This window comes from Sturnira hondurensis, unplaced genomic scaffold, assembly GCF_014824575.4.
Source record: "Sturnira hondurensis isolate 20B ecotype Veracruz unplaced genomic scaffold, ASM1482457v3 Scaffold0009664, whole genome shotgun sequence".
NCBI lineage: Eukaryota > Metazoa > Chordata > Mammalia > Chiroptera > Phyllostomidae > Sturnira > Sturnira hondurensis.
Window position 1 is genome coordinate 1,910,925 of NW_028082295.1, and position 16,687 is coordinate 1,927,611.

The 16,687-nt window shown below is 38.8% G+C and overlaps 1 protein-coding gene across 4 annotated transcripts in view; it reads left to right on the forward strand.

The window, feature by feature from the left end:
- Positions 1-13,750: 13,750 nt before the first annotated feature.
- The window catches only part of IL1RL2 (interleukin 1 receptor like 2), a 33,528-nt gene continuing 30,591 nt past the window's right edge, over positions 13,751-16,687 (forward strand). For 3 of the 4 annotated variants that reach the window (XM_037057341.1, XM_037057344.1, XM_037057343.1), the window contains exons 1-3: positions 13,751-14,568; positions 15,334-15,406; positions 16,234-16,468. In XM_037057341.1, the coding sequence (XP_036913236.1) occupies positions 15,343-15,406; positions 16,234-16,468 (299 nt within the window). In that variant the 5' untranslated portion in view covers positions 13,751-14,568; positions 15,334-15,342. Of the gene's footprint in view, positions 14,569-14,925; positions 15,407-16,233; positions 16,469-16,687 lie in introns of those variants that run through there. The other variant, XM_037057342.1, reaches the window with a different exon arrangement.

A 16,687-nucleotide genomic window follows, 5' to 3' on the forward strand; every position in this document is an offset into this window, starting at 1 on the left:
ATGTTTTAAAGTCTATTTGTCTAGGATAAGTATTGCTACTCCAGCTTTTTTTGTTTGTTTGCTTCCATTTTCATGAAATATCTTTTTCTATCCCTTTACTTTGGGTCTGTGTGTGTCTTTTGATCTGAAGTGAGTCTCCTGTAAACAGCATATGTAAGGATCTTGTTTTGTTATCCATTCAACCTCCATTTGTCTTTTGATTGGAGCATTTGATCCATTCACATTAAAGGTATGTATTTATTGCCATTTTAGTTAGTTTTTAATCTTTTTAAAACTAATATTTCTAACCCATTTTGAGTTAAATTTTGTTTATTTGTAAGATAGTGGTGTAGTTTTATCCTTTTGCATGTGGCTGTCCAATTTTCACGACACCATTTGTTGAAGAGATTGTCTTTCTCCATTGTAAATTCTTGGCTCTTTTGTCATAAATTAGTTGTCCATATATGTGTATATTTATTTTGGGGCTCTGAATTCTGTTCCACGGCATTGTGTCTGTTTCCCCTGCCCCAATACTATGCTGTATTGATTATTATACCTCTGTAGTATAGTTTGAAATTGGGGTGTGTGATACCTCTGGCTTTGTTCCCCTGCCCCCAGGATTGTTTTGACTAGGGGTGTTTTGTGGTTCCATACAAATTTTAGAATTTTTTTGTTCTATTTCTTTGAAAAATGTCATTGCAATTTTGATAGGAATTGCACTGAATCTGTAGATTGCTTAAGGTATTATGGCCATTTTACTGATATTTATTTTTCCTATCAATGATTATGGAGTATATTTTAATTTCTTTGTCTTCTTCAATTTTTTAAAATAATGTCTAGTTAAATGTCTTGTTAATGTCAAGATGGTATTTCACCTCTTTTGCTACATTTATTCCTAAGTATTTTATGATTTTTTGTGATTGTAAATGGTATTGTTTTCTTCATTTGTTTCTGATAGATCATTAGTATATAAAAACACAACAGATTTTTGCATACTGATTTTACATCTGAAAATTTACTGTATTTGTTTATTATTTTTAATAGCTTGTTTGGTAGATTCTTTAGGATTTTTTTTCTATATGTGAAATCATGTCATTCACAAATAGTGAGTTTTACTTCTTCCTTTCCAATTTGGATGCCTTTATTTTCCTAATAGCTCTGTCTGGGACCAATACAATATGGAACAAAAGAGGTGAGAGTGGACATTCTTGTCTTGTTCCCAATGTTAGAAACAAGCTTTCAGATTTTTACCATTGAGATGTTAGCTGTGGGTTTTTATACATAGCCTTCATTATGTTGAGGAACTTCCCTTTTATACTCATTTTATTGAGATTTATTATCATAAATGGATGTATCTTGTCAAATGTTTTTTCTGCATCTATCGAGATGGTCATATAATTTTTACCCTTCATTTTATTAATGTGGAATATCATGTTAATTGATTTACAGATGTTGGACTGTCCTTGCATTTTTGGAATCAATTTCAGTTGTGATCACACATCTCGGGTGGCGTGTGATCATTTTAATGTATTGCTATTAATATTTTGTTCAGGATTTTTGCATTTCTTTTCAGACATACTTTTACTGGACTATACTTTTACTTTTTCTTGTGTTTTCCTTGTCTGGTTTTGGAGTCAGTGTAATGTTGGCCTCATAAAATGGGTTAGAAAGCATTCCTTCCTCTTCAATGTTTTTGGGAGAATTTGAGAAAAATAGGTATTAAATCTCCCGATTGTTCCATTGAATTCATCAGTGAAGCCATCTGGTCCAGGACTTTAGAATTTTGGGATATCTTTGATTACTATTTCAATTTCTTTACTAAGGGAAATTTATTGGATTGTCAATTTCTTCATGATTTAGTCTAGGAAGGTGTATGACTGTAAGAATTTATCTATTTCTTCTAGGTTGTCCAATTTGGTTGTGTATAGACTTTCATTAATTTTCTTTTATTATTCTTTGTGTATATATGATATTCCATAATTTCTAATTTTATTTACTTGAGTTTTCTCTTTTTTCTTAGTGAGTCTAGCTAAAATTTTATCCACTTTACATTTTCAAAGAACCAGAGATAAGTTTCATTGTTCTTTTCAATTGTTTTTTTTAGTCTATATTTTATTTATTTCTGCTCTTATTTTTATCATTTTCTTCATTCCACTGTCTTGTGGTAGGCCTGTATTGCTATACACTTTCTTCTGGGAACACGCTTGCTGCATTCCAAAAATTTCAATATGTAATGTCTTCATTTTCATTCATTTGTATGTATCTTTTGATTGTTTCTTTTATTTCTTCATTACTCCAATGGTTGTTCCATAACATGTTGGTTAATCTCTACACATTTGTGACTTTTCCAGCTTTTTTCTTGTAGCCAATTTCTGATTTCATACTTTTATATGATTTCAATCTTAAATTTCTTGTAGTTTGTTCTGTGTCCCAACATATGTTTTATCCTCAAGAGTATTCTATGTGTACTTAGAAAGAGAAGAATGTCTATTCTCTTTCTTTTGGATGGAAAGTTCTGTAGATATCTATTGTGCATCTGGCCTAATATATCACTTAACGCTAATATTTCCTTGGTGACTCTTCATTGGTATAAGTAAGGTGTTAAAATCTCCTACTGTTTTGTTTCTGTATATTTCTCACTTTAAGTCTGTTAATTATTGCTTTATATATTTTGGTGCTTCAAACCTGGGTACATATATATTAATATATGTCATGTTTTCTTGATGGATTTCCTCTCTTATATTTGTCTCTTGTTGCCTTTTTTTCTCTTGAAGACTATGTTATCTGATATAAGTATGGCTGTACCCAGTTTCTTCCGATATTATTTGCTTGGAACATCACCTTCCATCCTTTCACTTTTAGCCTATGTTTGTCTTTAGACCTGAGATATACCCTGAAGGCAGTTTAGAGTTGGGTCTCTTCTTTTTATCCGTCTAACAACTCTGGGTCTTTTGATTGGTGAGTATAGCTCATTTACATTTAGAGAGGTATTGATATATGAAGACTTACTAATGCCATTTTATCTTTTGTTTTCTGATTGTGCTATAGATCCATTTTTTCCCCTTATGCTTCTGTTTTAGTTTGGTGGTTTTCTTTCTTTCTCCCTTCCTTCTTTCCTTTTTATACTTTAAAATTTTTTATTGTTGTTCAAGCACAGTTGCCTCCATTCTGTCCCAACATTCCTCCCGACCCTACACATTCTGCCTCCCACCCTCAAACCTACTCCCTTTGGCTTTGTCCACCTGTTCCCTGCATGTGTTTCTTGATAATTCTTCCCCTATTTTCTCCCATTATCCCTCCCCCTCCTCCCCTCTTGTTAATGTCATTGTGTTCTTTATTTCAGTGTCTCTAGTTATATTTTGCTTGCTTGTTTGTTTTGTGGATTAGTTTCCACTGATAGGTGAGATCATTTGGTATTTGTCTTTCACCACCTGGCTTATTTCACTTAGCATAATGCTCCCTAGTTCCAACCATGCTGTCATAAAGGGTAGGAGCTCCTTCTTTCTCTCTACTGCACAGTGTTCCATTGTGTAAACGTACCACAGTTTTTTGATCCATTCACTTGCTGATGGGCACCTAGATTGCTTCCAGCACTTGGCTGTTGTAAATTGTGCTGCTATAAACATTGCGGTACATAGGTTCTTTTGAATTCTTAGGGTATAATCTTAGGTTCTTCTGTATTCTTAGGGTATAATACCAGCAGTGGAATTGACTGCTCAAAAGGCAGTTCCATTTTTAGTTTTCTGAGGAAATTCCATACTGTTTTCCACAGTGGCTGTACCAGTCTGCATTCCCACCAACAGTAGTTCTCTTTTTTGTAGGAGACCATTCTGCATAGTGTGGGCCTAGCTCTTACTTGGAGATGCACAGGACCCACGCCCACAGATAGGTTCTCACATGAGCAATCAGGCCTGCAATGTGCCTAGGCCACTTTGAGTTTTGCTTTTGCTAAAAACTCCCTCACCCTGATTTTGGCAAACATTTACTGCAAAGTAACTTCCTAAAATCTGTGCTAAACCTTCCAAGGATGAGTGTAACTGGTTTAACTACTTTTCCCTTTTCATTTATAAACATTCCCCTTCTGTGATGTGATTAGCAGCATTGGCTCCTTTGTCTTCTGTAAAAGGTAACTACCTAAAGGGAACCTGTGCATAGGAAATGAGGACCGTCATGTAATGTGTCCAGAAAAAAGAAATAAAGACCTGTCATGGTGGAGGCTGTGGCTTTTTGCCCCCCTTGATAGCAAAGCCGCCTGCCCTTTTCCTCCACAGGACTGGGTAGTCCCTGTGAGTGTCTTCTATCTCATCTACAATGTTACGGACCCAACGAGCTGGAGTCTGCATCACTTTTCTCCATGACTTTGCCAGCACTTATTGTTTGTGGATTTGTTTATGATAGCCATTCAGACTAGTGTGAAGTGGTATCACATTGTGGTTTTAATTTGCTTCTTTCTGATGGCTAGTGATGCTGAGCATCCTTTCATATGTTTCTGGGCCCTCTGTAGGTCTTCCTTAGGGAAGTGTCTGTTCAGGTCCTTTGCTAATTTTTTTTGGAAATAGCATTTTTTCAATTTAATTATTGTTCAAGTACAGTTTTCTGTCTCTTACTCCCATCCCAGTCCACCCCCTCCCCCCCGCTCAGTGCTCACCACCTCCTTCCCATATCTACCCCTTTAGTTTTTTTTTTTAATATTTTATTTATTTATCTTTAGAGGGGAAGGGAAGGAGAGAAATACCAATGTATGGTTGCCTCTCGTGAGTCCCCTTCTGGGAACTGGCCTGCAACCCAGGCATGTGCCCTGACTGGGAATCGAACTGTGATCGTCTGGTTCACAGGCCCGCGCTCAATCCACTGAGCTACACCAGCCAGGGCTTTACCCCTTTAGTTTTTGTCCATGTGTCCTTTATATTTGTTCCTGTAAATCCTTCCCCTTTTCCCCTAAAATTCCCTCCCCTCTCCCCTCTGGACACTGTCAGCCTGTTCTGTATTTCAGTGTTTTGGGGTATATTTTGCTTGTTTGTTTGTTTTGTTGTTTAGGTTCCTGTTAAAGGTGAGATCATGTGGTATTTGTCTTTCATTGCCTGGCTTATTTCGCTCAGCATAATGCTTTCCAGTTCCATCCATGATGTTGCAAAGGGTAGGAGCTCCTTCTTCCTTTCTGCTGCATAGATTTCCATTGTGTAAATGTACCATAGTTTTTTGATCCATTCATTTACTGCTGGGGACCTAGGTTGCTTCCAACTCTTGGCTGTTGTAAATTGTGCTGCTATGAACATTGGGGTGCATAGGTTCTTTGGAATTGGTGTTTCAGGGTTCTTAGGATATAATCCTAGCAGTAGAATTGCTGAGTCAAAAGGCAGATTCATTTTTAGTTTTCTTATAAAATTCCATACTGTTTTCCATAGTGGTTGTACCAGTCTGCAATCCCACCAACAGTGAACTGAGGTCCCCTTTTCCCCACAACGTCTCCGACACTTGTTTGTTGCTTTATTTATGATGGCCCTTCTTACCGGTGCAAAGTGGTATCTCATTGTGGTTTTAATTTGCATCTCTCTGATAGCTAGCAATATTGAGCATCTTTTCATTTGTCTCTGGATCCTCTGCATGTCTTCCTTGGAGAATTGTCTGTTCAAGTCCTTTGACCACTTTTTAATTGGGTTGCTTATCTTCTTTGAGTGGAGTCGTGTAAGTTCTTTGTATATTTTGGAGAATAAACCCTTGTCTGAGGTATCACTGGCAGATATATTTTCCCATACAGTTGGTTCTCTTTTCATCTTAATAATGTTTTCTTTAGCTTTGCAGAAGCTTTTAATTTTGATGAGATCTGATTTGTTTATTCTTTCCTTTATGTCCTTTGCTCTAGGGGACATATCAATAAAAATGTTGCTGCATGAAATATCTGAGATTGTCCTGTCAGTGTTCTCCTCTAGGACTTTAATGGTGTCATGGCTTATATTTAACTCTTTTATCCACCTTGAATTTATTTTGGTGTATGGTGTAAGTTGGTGCTCGAGTTTCATTTTTTTGCATGTAACTGTCCAGTTCTCCTAACACTATTTGTTGAAGAGGCTATTTTTCCTCCATTTTATGTTGCTGCCCCCTTCATTGCATATTAATTGACCATAGAGACTTGGGTTTATTTCTGGGTTCTCTGTTCTGTTCCACTGGTCCATGTGTCTGTTCTTATGCCAGTACCAGGCTGTTTTGATTACAGTGCCCTTGTAATACAGTTTTGATATCAGGTATTGTATCCCTCCTACTTTGTTCTTCTTTCTCAAAATTGCAGCTGCTCTTTGGGGTCATTTATGGTTCTATATAAATTTTTGAAGTGTTTGTTCTATGTCTTTGAAATATGCCATTGGTACTTTAATAGGTATTGCATTGAATCTGTACATTGCTTTGGGTAGTATGGACATTTTGATGTTGTTAATTCTTCCAATCCATGAACATGGTATATGTTTTCATTTGTTTGTGTCTTCCTTGATTTCTTTCTTCATTGTTGTGTAGTTTTCTGCATACAGGTCTTTTAACTCCTTGGTTAGATTTATTCCCAGATATTTTATTTTTGTTTTTGTTATATCGAATGGGATTTTTTTCTTGATTTTTGCTTCTGCTGATTCATTGTTAGTATACAAAAAATGCCTTTGATTTCTGGATATTGACTTTGTATTCCGCTGTTTTGCCAAGTTCATTTATTAGGTTGAGCAGTTTTTGGGTGGAGTCTATAGGATTTTCCATATACAATATCATGTCACCTGCAAACAATGACAGTTTTGTTTCCTCCTTTTTGATTTGGATGCCTTTCACTTCCTTTTTTGTGTGATCGCTGTCCTTTGCCCTTTTTTAATTGGTTTGTTTGTCTTCCTGGATGGAGTCATGTGAGTTTTTTATATATTTTGGAGATCAAATTTTTGTCCAAGGTACCATTTGCAAATATATTTTCCCATACAGTTGGTTCCCTTTTCATTTTGCTGATGTTTTCTTTAGCCACAGAGAAGCTTTCATTTTGACGAAGCCCCTCATTCTTTCTGCTTATTCTTTCCTTTATATCCCTTGCTCTTCCTCTCATCTTGGTTGCAGGCCTTTGTTTTTCGTTACTTCAAGTATTTCTTGCCATTCCCTTCTGGCTTGTAGTGTTTCTGTTGAGAAATCAGCTGTTAGCCTCTTCCATTGTATGTTACTTCTTGTTTCTCCCTTGCTGTTTCTTAAGATTCTCTTTGTCTTTAAAATTTGGCATTTTAAGTATGTTGTGTCTTGGAGCAGGCCTCTTTGAGATTATCTTGACTGGGACCCTCTGTTCTTCCTGAGCTTGCATTGCTTTTTCCCTCTCCACATTCAATAAGTTTTCTATCATTATTTTTCAAACAGGGTTTCTATCCCTTGCTCCTTTTCTTCTCCTTTTGGCATTCCTATGATTTGAATGTTGTTGTGTTCCATGTTGTCTTGCAGTTCCCTGAAGCTATCTTCATATTTTTTGAGGTTTTTTTTTTTTCATGCAGCTGCTCTACCTGGGTGTTTCTTTCTAACTTATCTTCTAGATTACTAATTTGGTCCTCTGCTTCATCCAGCCTGCTTGTAATTTCTTCTAGGGTGTTTTTTTAATTTCAGAGGTTGTATTTTGTATTTCTTCCTGGTTCTTGATGATAATAATAATAATAATGATAATAATAAGAATAATAAAGTTATTATTTCTTTTTTCATACTGTTGTAGTTTCCACTCAATTCCTTGTAGTTGTCTGAGAGTTCCTTGAACATCCTTATCACCATTCTTTTGACTCCTATATATGATAATTTGCTTGGGTCCATTTCATTTAGCTCCTTTCCAGGGGAGTCTTCCATTCCTTTCAACTGAGGATTCTTTCTTTGTCTCCCCATTTTAGATGACTCTTTTTGCTTGTTTCTGTGATTCCTGATGCTTTGCTTTGCCAGCTGTCTCCATAGTGTGAATTTCTGTGGTGGGAGTTCTATGGGACTCAGTGGCGCAGTCTCTTTGATCTCCTTGTCTGGGTGCTGTAAGCTTGCCCTTTCTTCCATTTGTGTGTGCTCTCTGGTTGTACTTGGGCTTTACCTTTTGTTGGCTTCTTTGCTAATGGGTTTTCCCCTCCAGCAGGTTTACTGGTATTCACAACTCCCACCTTATTTTATATTTGATCAGGGACAGGGCAAAGCAAATTGGAGTAAGACAGTGGGAGAGTATTCTACAGTACTAACAAATAGAGAACAGATAGGAGATCCTTTGGAGAAGTACAGCAGTAACTGTGATATTTCACCCAACTAGCCACTTTTTATAAAAGGTGAAAACACTCTTATTGGAAGGGAAGACTCTTATCAGAAGGGAAAAAAATGTGAGCTGACTTGAGAAATCAGAGCGCTTACATGAGGTTAGATGGTAAGATACAGTGAGAGCAAGGGCTAGAAACTTGGTGTAGTGTGTGAGAGAATAAAGTTATCCACAACAGTAATAAAGCTCAGAAAGATGGAGAAATGGATTAAGACCAGGAAATGGCCCTGTGTGAGATTTGGAATGACAATAATATGATAAGAAATATATAATCTGAATAAAAAGTATAAAAAGTAAAATACCAAGAGTTGTGTGTTATGGCATATAAGTAAAGTGAAAGAAGAAAAATTAGGATGCAATATGAAAGGGAGAATAAAGAAAACCAATCAAACAATGAAATCAAATAACCCAAACCAAAAAAAAACCTAACTGGAAAGAAGAGAAATTTTTAAAAGATAATAAAATGAAAATTAAAAATAATATAAAATGCAAGTTCTAAAGGATAGCAAAGTTACATTTGTTCAGCTGTTGGTTTTAGCCTTCTGACTTCTTTTTGTATCTGTCTTTGGTTTTCTCACAGCTCCAGGTCTTACTGTCTTACACTTGGGAGGGGGGTGGGGAAAGCCTTTGGTTGGCATTAAACCTGCCAAGTGGGTTTTGCTGTTTTTCCTAGATGATGTAGGCAGAGCTGGGCTGGGCTCCATTTTTTGTGTTTCCATGAGGATGTGAGCTCAGTCTAGGCTACAATATTCACATGTGTCCAGTTTCCATTCCACACCCTCAGAGCATGGTGCAGTCCACACCATCCACTGTGCATATACACAGGTTGGCACTTATGGTCCATCTCATTATGCAACCCTTTGATTAGTCCATGAGCTGCATTGAATGGGAGCGAATTGTACCCCTCCTTCTCTCTCTTTGTTGGCCTGGGCCTGCACAAAGTTTCTTCAGGGAAGTTTGGTTCCCCTATTGAATTAAGTCTCTCTGGTGCTGCTACCTCTCTGAGCCCCCTGCTGCCCCTTTTTGATCAATCCCTGATCAATCCCTGAGTGGGAGCAAATCACAGCCCCCTCCTCCCTCTTCACAGGTCCAGCTGCAGTGTACGAGCAGTCTTTACACAGTCGCTGAGAGCCTTTTTGAGTGAATTCCCCTTTTTTGTGGCAGGCCATTCCTAATGAGTGCCCAGCTTTCCACACAGACCAACTTTTTTGAGCAGTCCAGAGATACCTGGGTCATGGCCAGTTGCAGACCATCTCTTCTCCCATTTCCAGGTGTCACCTGGTTCTCCAATTTCTCTGGTACTGCCATAACCAGCAAACACAGTCCCAGCTGGGGTATGCCACCAGCATACCCCAGTAATGTGTGTCCATTACTGCATCTTTATTCCCCCAGCAACTTTAAACATCCAGGTATCTCCTGGCGTGGGTCTGTGAAATGGCTGCTCTGAGAGGGGAGGGAGCCTCCAAGACATAATCAGTGATACAGCTCTTTTTCAAAGCTGTGGCAGCAGCCGTGGTCATAGGTGCAGGATCCAGGGATCTTCCCATCAGTCTACAAACTCTCCTTACCATCTGCTTTTAGATATCCTCTGCAACCTTTAGCTTCCAAACTTCTTATCAGCTGGAATTCTGTTGGCTGTTCACTCTGATACTTAGAATATCAGATAGGTGTCTATCCCAGTTGGGTGCACCAACAAGTGGGTTCAGCTGCCACCTACCTCACCACCATCTTTCAAATCCCCAGTTTGGTGGTTTTCTATATTTTTTCTGTTATTATGTTTGTGTCTATGGATTTTTGTTTGTTCAGTGACTATGGAGTTTGTATAAATGTCTCATAGAGAAAAATAGTCATTTTTCTTTTGGTAGCATCTTACCTTCATTCATCTGTACAAGTGTTGTCCTTTTTCCTCCTCTCATTTATATGTTTCTGTTGTCACATATGAACTTTTTTAATATTGTTTGTTTATTGCCAAATTGAAGTAGCTATAGTATTTTAATTCTTCTTTCTCTTTAATCTATATGTTATGATTAAATGTTTAACACCCTTTCCTGAAATAGGGTTGCTATTTTCTGCTTCTGTCTATCTCTTTGTCATCTTTCTTAGTTTTGTGTACTTTTGTCATTTTTGTTTCAGGTAGAAGAGCTCTTTTCAATATTCCTTATAATGCTGAACTCGTGGTAGTAAAGTTCCTCAGCTTTTGTTAGTCTGGGAAAACCTTTATTTCTCTTTCATATCTAACAAATAATTTTGCTGAGTATAGTTTTCTTGGCTAGTGATTTTTATCTCAATATTTTGAATACATCATTTCACTTTCTCTCTTGTAAAGTTTTTGCTGAGAAATCTGAGAAAAGTTTGATGGGATTTCATTTGTAGTTGCTCTCTTTCCCCACCTCCCCCTGGCTGCTTTAAGAATTCTTTCATTATCACCACCTTTTGATAGTTTTAATATAATGGGTCTTGGAGAAAGTCTTTTTGAGTTGAGATGATTAAGTGTTCTGTTAGCTTCTCATATTTGTTTGTCCAGTTCCTTTCCCAGGTTTGGGGTGTTCTCAGCTATTATTTCTTTGACTAGGTTCTCTGTTCCCTTCTTCACTTCTCCTTCTGGGATATTAATTATCCTTAAGTTCCCTTTTCTAATGGAGTCAGATAACTGTATTTTGTTCTTTTATTTTTTAAAAAAGCCCTTTCTCCTTTTCTACCTGAATCAACTCTAGATTTCTGTCTTTGAGCTTCAATTCTATATTTCTGTCTTTGAGCTCATGAATTTTGTCTTTCACATGATCTGTTTTATCTCATTTATTGAGTTCTTAAGCTTCAACATTTCTGTTTAGTTCTTTTTTAGAGTTTCTACATTCTTGGTAAACTACTCCTGTTTATTAATTTTGTTCCTCAGCTCACTGAACTGTCTTTGTGAATTTTCTCATATTCTGTTACATTTCTTCATTACTGCTATTTCAAATTCTCTATCATTTCTATGACAATTTTCCACGGCTTTGAATTTGGTTTCTGGAGAATTGTCATTTTCTTTTTGTAATATCCATGTTACCTCATTTTTTTACAGTGTGCTGCTGTTCTTCTGTGAGTGCATTTGAAGTAGTGAACACTTTTCTCATTTAGGTATCATTTTGTTGTTAACAATTCAGTAGGTTCTAAGGGACTTCTGGACAAGATGAAAGCATAGGTACATACACTTTGCCTTCTCACACAAACAAAAGAATAACAACAAATTCAAAAACAAAAAGTAACCAGAAATGCTAGAAAATTGAACTGTATGGAAGTCCAACAACCAAGGAGTTAGAGAAGATATATTTATCCAGACGGATAGGAGGGGCAGAGATGGGTAGCTGGGTGGGGAAGACTAGCAGCAAGATGGCAGCTAGAGAACAAGGGCAGTTGAGGCAGTGGCTGGCAGAGTGGGCAGTCCCACATTTGCATGCTGATAAACTGGGAGGAACAATTGGGGAGCAAGACAGACTGCACAACTAAGGCTCCACCCCTTACTACATAACAGGCCTGCAGAGACAAAAAAAAAAATGGCCCAAATGAAAGAACATATCAAAGCTTCAGAAAAAATACAACTAAGTGACAAAGAGATAGCCAACCCATTAGATGCACAGATCAAAACACTGGTAATCAGGAGACTCACAAAAATAAGCATGGTCATAAAGTAGGAAAAAGTGAAAGCCATACAAAGTGAAATAAAGAAAAATGTATAGGGAACCAGCAGTGAAAGGAAGAAAACTGGGGCTGAAATCAACAGTTTGGAGTAGAATGAAGAAGTAAACATTCAACCAGAACAGAATGAAGAAACAAGAACTAAAAAAAATGAGGAGAGGCTCAGGAACCTTTGGGATAACTTTAAATATTCCAACATCCAAATCATAGGGGTGCCGGAAGGAGAAAAGGAAGAGCAAGAAATTAAAAATCTATTTGAGAAAATAATGAAGAAGAACTTCCCCAATCTGGTAACAGAAATAGACTTCTAGGATGTCCAGGAAGCTCAGAGAGTCCCCAAGCAGTTGTACCCAAGGACGCACACACCAAGGCACATCATAATTACATTAACCAAGATTAAACAGAAGGAAAGAATCTTAAAAGCAGCAAGAGAGAAGGAGACTGCTACTTACAAAGGAGTGCCCATAAGACTGTCAGCTGATTTCTCAGAATAAACCTTGCAGGCCAGAAAGGGTTGAAAAGAAGTATTCAAAGTCATGAAAGTCAAGGACCTTTCTCTACTCTATCCAGCAAAGCTATTGTTTAGAATAGAAGGGCAAACAAAACCAAAACCAAAAATGAACTAAACTAACAACTAGAACAGAAACAGATTCATAGAAATAGAGATCAAATGGAGGTTATCAGTGGGGAGGGGGATGGAGGTAATGGGGGAAAAGGTACAGGGAATAAGAAGCATAAATAGTAGGTACAAAATAGACAGGGGGAGGTTAAGAACAGTATGGGAAATGCAGAGGCCAAAGAACATATATGTATGACCCATGGACATTAACTAAAGTGAAGGAATGATGGAGGGGGGGAGGCAGTTCAGGGCAGAGGGGAATAAAGGGGAGAAAACAGTGGGACAACTGTCATAGCATAATCAATAAAATCTATTAAAAAAACTAATTCAGTAGGTTGATAAAGGTCTTTTAGTTTGTTTACCAATAGATGGTGCTGTAGTTCAACCTTTTCTTTCTCCTACCTGTGTGCTACTTTGTCTCAGATTCATGGTGCCCTGTGGTCCTTAGAGTTGCTGCCTGGGTGACCAGGGTGATAGGTGACCCAGCTTATGTCTGGTTGTCTGGGTCTTGGAGCACTACCAAAAGGGGAGTGGGGATGTGACAGTTGTGTGTACAGAAAAGCCGAGTTTGCAAGCTTGTAGTTTCACTTCTGGGACTATACACTAAAGATCCCAAAACACCAATACAAAAAAAAGGCACTTCTATGTTTATAGCAGTACTACTTACAATAGCCAATATTTCGAAAGAGTCTAAGTGCCAACCATTCATGAGTATATTAAAAAAAAAAAAAGAAATGTGGTACATTTACACAATGGAATACTATGCAGCAGTAAAAAAGAAGGAATGCTTACATTTTGCAATGTCAGGGATGGACCTGGAGAACTTATGCTAAGTGAATTAAGCCAGTCAGTGAAAGAAAAATATCACATGATCTCACTTATATGTGGGATCTAATGAACACAATAAACTTACACACAAGATGATTATAGAAGCTTAGATACCTAGAACAGCCTGACAGCTATGGGAAAGGGATGGGGGGATGGGATGAAAGATAGTGAAGCGGTTAACTATAGAACATTTATGCACAATCCACAGACACTGAACAACAATGTGGGGGTTGGCTTGAGGTGGGGAAAGAGTAGGGCTGGGTGAGGAAGGGGAAGGGGAAAAAGGTGGGAACACCTGTAACAGCTTGGTAATACAAAATAAAATAAACAAGAAAATAAATGTTTAGAACTCTCCACTTAATTTCTAATGTAGTAAATTATGGCAGACAAATACACATAAACAAAGGAATTTGGAATGGTGTGGACATTTACAAACAACTGGCCACCAGCCTATCCTTGGAAGTTCTGCTGACAATGTAACTGTTATATTCTTCTGCTTGATCCTGTGGTTGCTTCTGTCTCATTGTGTCAAATCTTACAGAGAACAGAAACCTCTTGAACAACAATTATAAGTTATATTTTCTTCTAAGTCTCAGTGTCAAGAGAGATATCTCTGGGGTGTTATCTAACAGTCAGGGCAACAGGTCCCTGTAGATAGCCTCCTACTTCAAAGTTTTAGACCAAAGAGGTCTTTGTATTCCAGGAATTTGAGCATCATCATGGAATGCCTGCTTTCCATATTCAATGAGCTTGACTCTGGCAGAAAAAATATTTCTTACAAGCCATTTGGATGGTTCCACTTTTGGGGAGTTGGATATAGGCCAATGCAGGGCATGTAATTACTGCTCAAGTGGGGTTTGGAAAGGAATGAATAATTCATTTACAAGGACAATTCAGAATAGACTTAATCAGGAATTACTGGTGAGCTGCCAGAAAATTAGGCAACAAGCTTTCAGACCACTTCCTAGGGTGATGCCATGTTCCTTTGTACACTTCCCTTGGGGAAGGTAAGCCTGCTCCGCCCACAGTGGCAAAGAAACAGCCTGATGTGAAAATACAAGACAAGGTTCAGTCCCTGGGTGTCAGATGCTCCACTCTCCAGAACTCCTGAACACTCAGATCTTGTCCCACGGGTAGCACGGGGCTGGGAGTCCGTGGTGGAGCCACTCGCGCGTGGGCGCCAACGGTAGGTGTGCAGGCGAAAAGGTGGCAAAAACATGAGCGACCGGGAGGTCAGAGACTGGGATTCCTGGGCGTCCCCTTACCGCAGTGGAGACCTTGGGGGAGCAGATGCCATCTCTAAGAGAAGGGGTGGAGCTTGCGTCTCATCTACCTGCCAGTCCAGCCTGGCTCCCTCTTTTCCTGCCGGCTTTTGCCAGGGAGACCTAAGTTGGCTTCTTCCTGGTGAGCAGGTATTTGGAGTGTTGGTTTAGCCCACCCACCCTGCGGATCCTGAGGTCAGGGACATGCAGGGGAGTAGGCTATGTGCAATGCACTGTGGGGACCCGGGGAGCCACAACCGGGACCAGGAGCCTCAGCTGAGGCGGGCAGGCAGGAGCGCCTCTCTCAAGGCGCAGGATGCAGATTCTGATTCGCTGTGCCAGATGTCAGAAGGGGATGTCAGCGCGTCCCCAGAGGAAACGAAGGAGAGCGTCCTGGAGGAGGCAACAGACATACCCAGACTTCCCCCAATTCGCTCTCACAGATGACCCACGGACCCCTCTCCACCTAAGATACTGACGGTCGGACCCTGAGAATAGGAAGAGGGCAGAAGAGGGGGGCAGGAGAGGGAGCAATCTTTGAGGGTACTTCTAGGAAAATGTGGGGCCAAGATTAGAGGGTTCCCAGCGAAGAATAGAAAGTCAGTGGCCTGATTTGAGGTGTCTGAGGTTCAGAGGTCACAGGATCAGGTCCCTGCCTCTTCCCCTCCGACCCTCTTCTTTCTTCCTAGCAGCCTGATATGGAGACGGTATCCCTGCTGCTGTGCTGTGTGTCCATAGCTCTTCCCCCTTGGATCAGAGCTGGTATGTTGGGCTTGTCCTCGGTTCTCAGAGGTCCCCCTCACCCAAGAGCCTCCTTGCTGCTCCGTGCAAGCCTTCTGACCTAGGCGGGAACCTAGGCGCAGACCTGGGGGGGGGGGGGGGTTCCCTGGGACTCTGAGCCTTGCTGATTACACTCTCCCAGTGGACCAGGCAGAATTCTGTAAATGGCGGTTTCATTTCCAAGTGTCTGATCTCAGCCTCAGATGTCACCTTTGAGCTTTGAGGTGACTTTGGCGAAGAGAATGAGGCAAATTTACTTAAATGGCTCAAATGGATCTTTTACATGACAGTCATTTTATGACCCAGGATAAAAGCAAAGAAACCATGAAAAGACTAATTTCTTCCAAGAAAGAAACTAAGTGGGAAATGGACTCTAAAGCGAGCGGATTTTTAAACAATGCTTTTTGGGATGAGATACACATTTTATACACCTTTTATTTAAGACAGAGTGAAATAGCTGAGAGGCAGAACAAAAGGGAAACAGGACAATTAAGGCTGAGAAGGAACATTTCCTCTGATCCAGGAGGATGAAAGAATGAAGTGTCTTAGAGCAGAAAGGAGAAGGGAATCAGTCGTTCTAGATGCTGAAGATGACTGTGAGGTGCAAACAGTAAATTTAGTCCTATGGACACATTGGAAGGACTTTGATGCTTTCAGATCAACAGACTTTTTTTTTTCTTTTAGGTAACTCCAACACTAAAAAAAACTCTCAAATAAAATTGGCTAGGAAATTGAGAGGTTTGTTAAAACTATTAATAAATAAACATTAAATTTCTCTTTCATTATTATTTTTCCTTTTCATTTCCTAGATGAATGTCGGGACATTAGTGTGCAAAATGAGACACCTTCAGTAAACCAGCCTTTTGCTTTTAATTGCACGTACCCTCCACTAACCTCTGGGAAAGCACTTGTAACTTGGTATAAATATCCTAGCAAAATCCCAGTATCCAAAAACATGCAAACTAGAATTTACCAGGATCAAAACTGGATTTTGTTTTTACCCCTGGCATGGGGGGACTCTGGAATCTACCAATGTATTATAAAGTAAGTTCCTCACTTGAAATAGAACTAACTCTTTCTCTGTCTCATATATATATATATATTATAATTATATGTGCATAATTATTTTAGAAAATTTCTTAATAAATTATTAAGTATAGAAAACTCAATGAGAAGAATAAAATGTAGTTTTATAATTGTTATAAGAAAATTTCCAATGAACACATTTTAAAACCAAACAGATTTGTAAACCAGTTGTTGGAA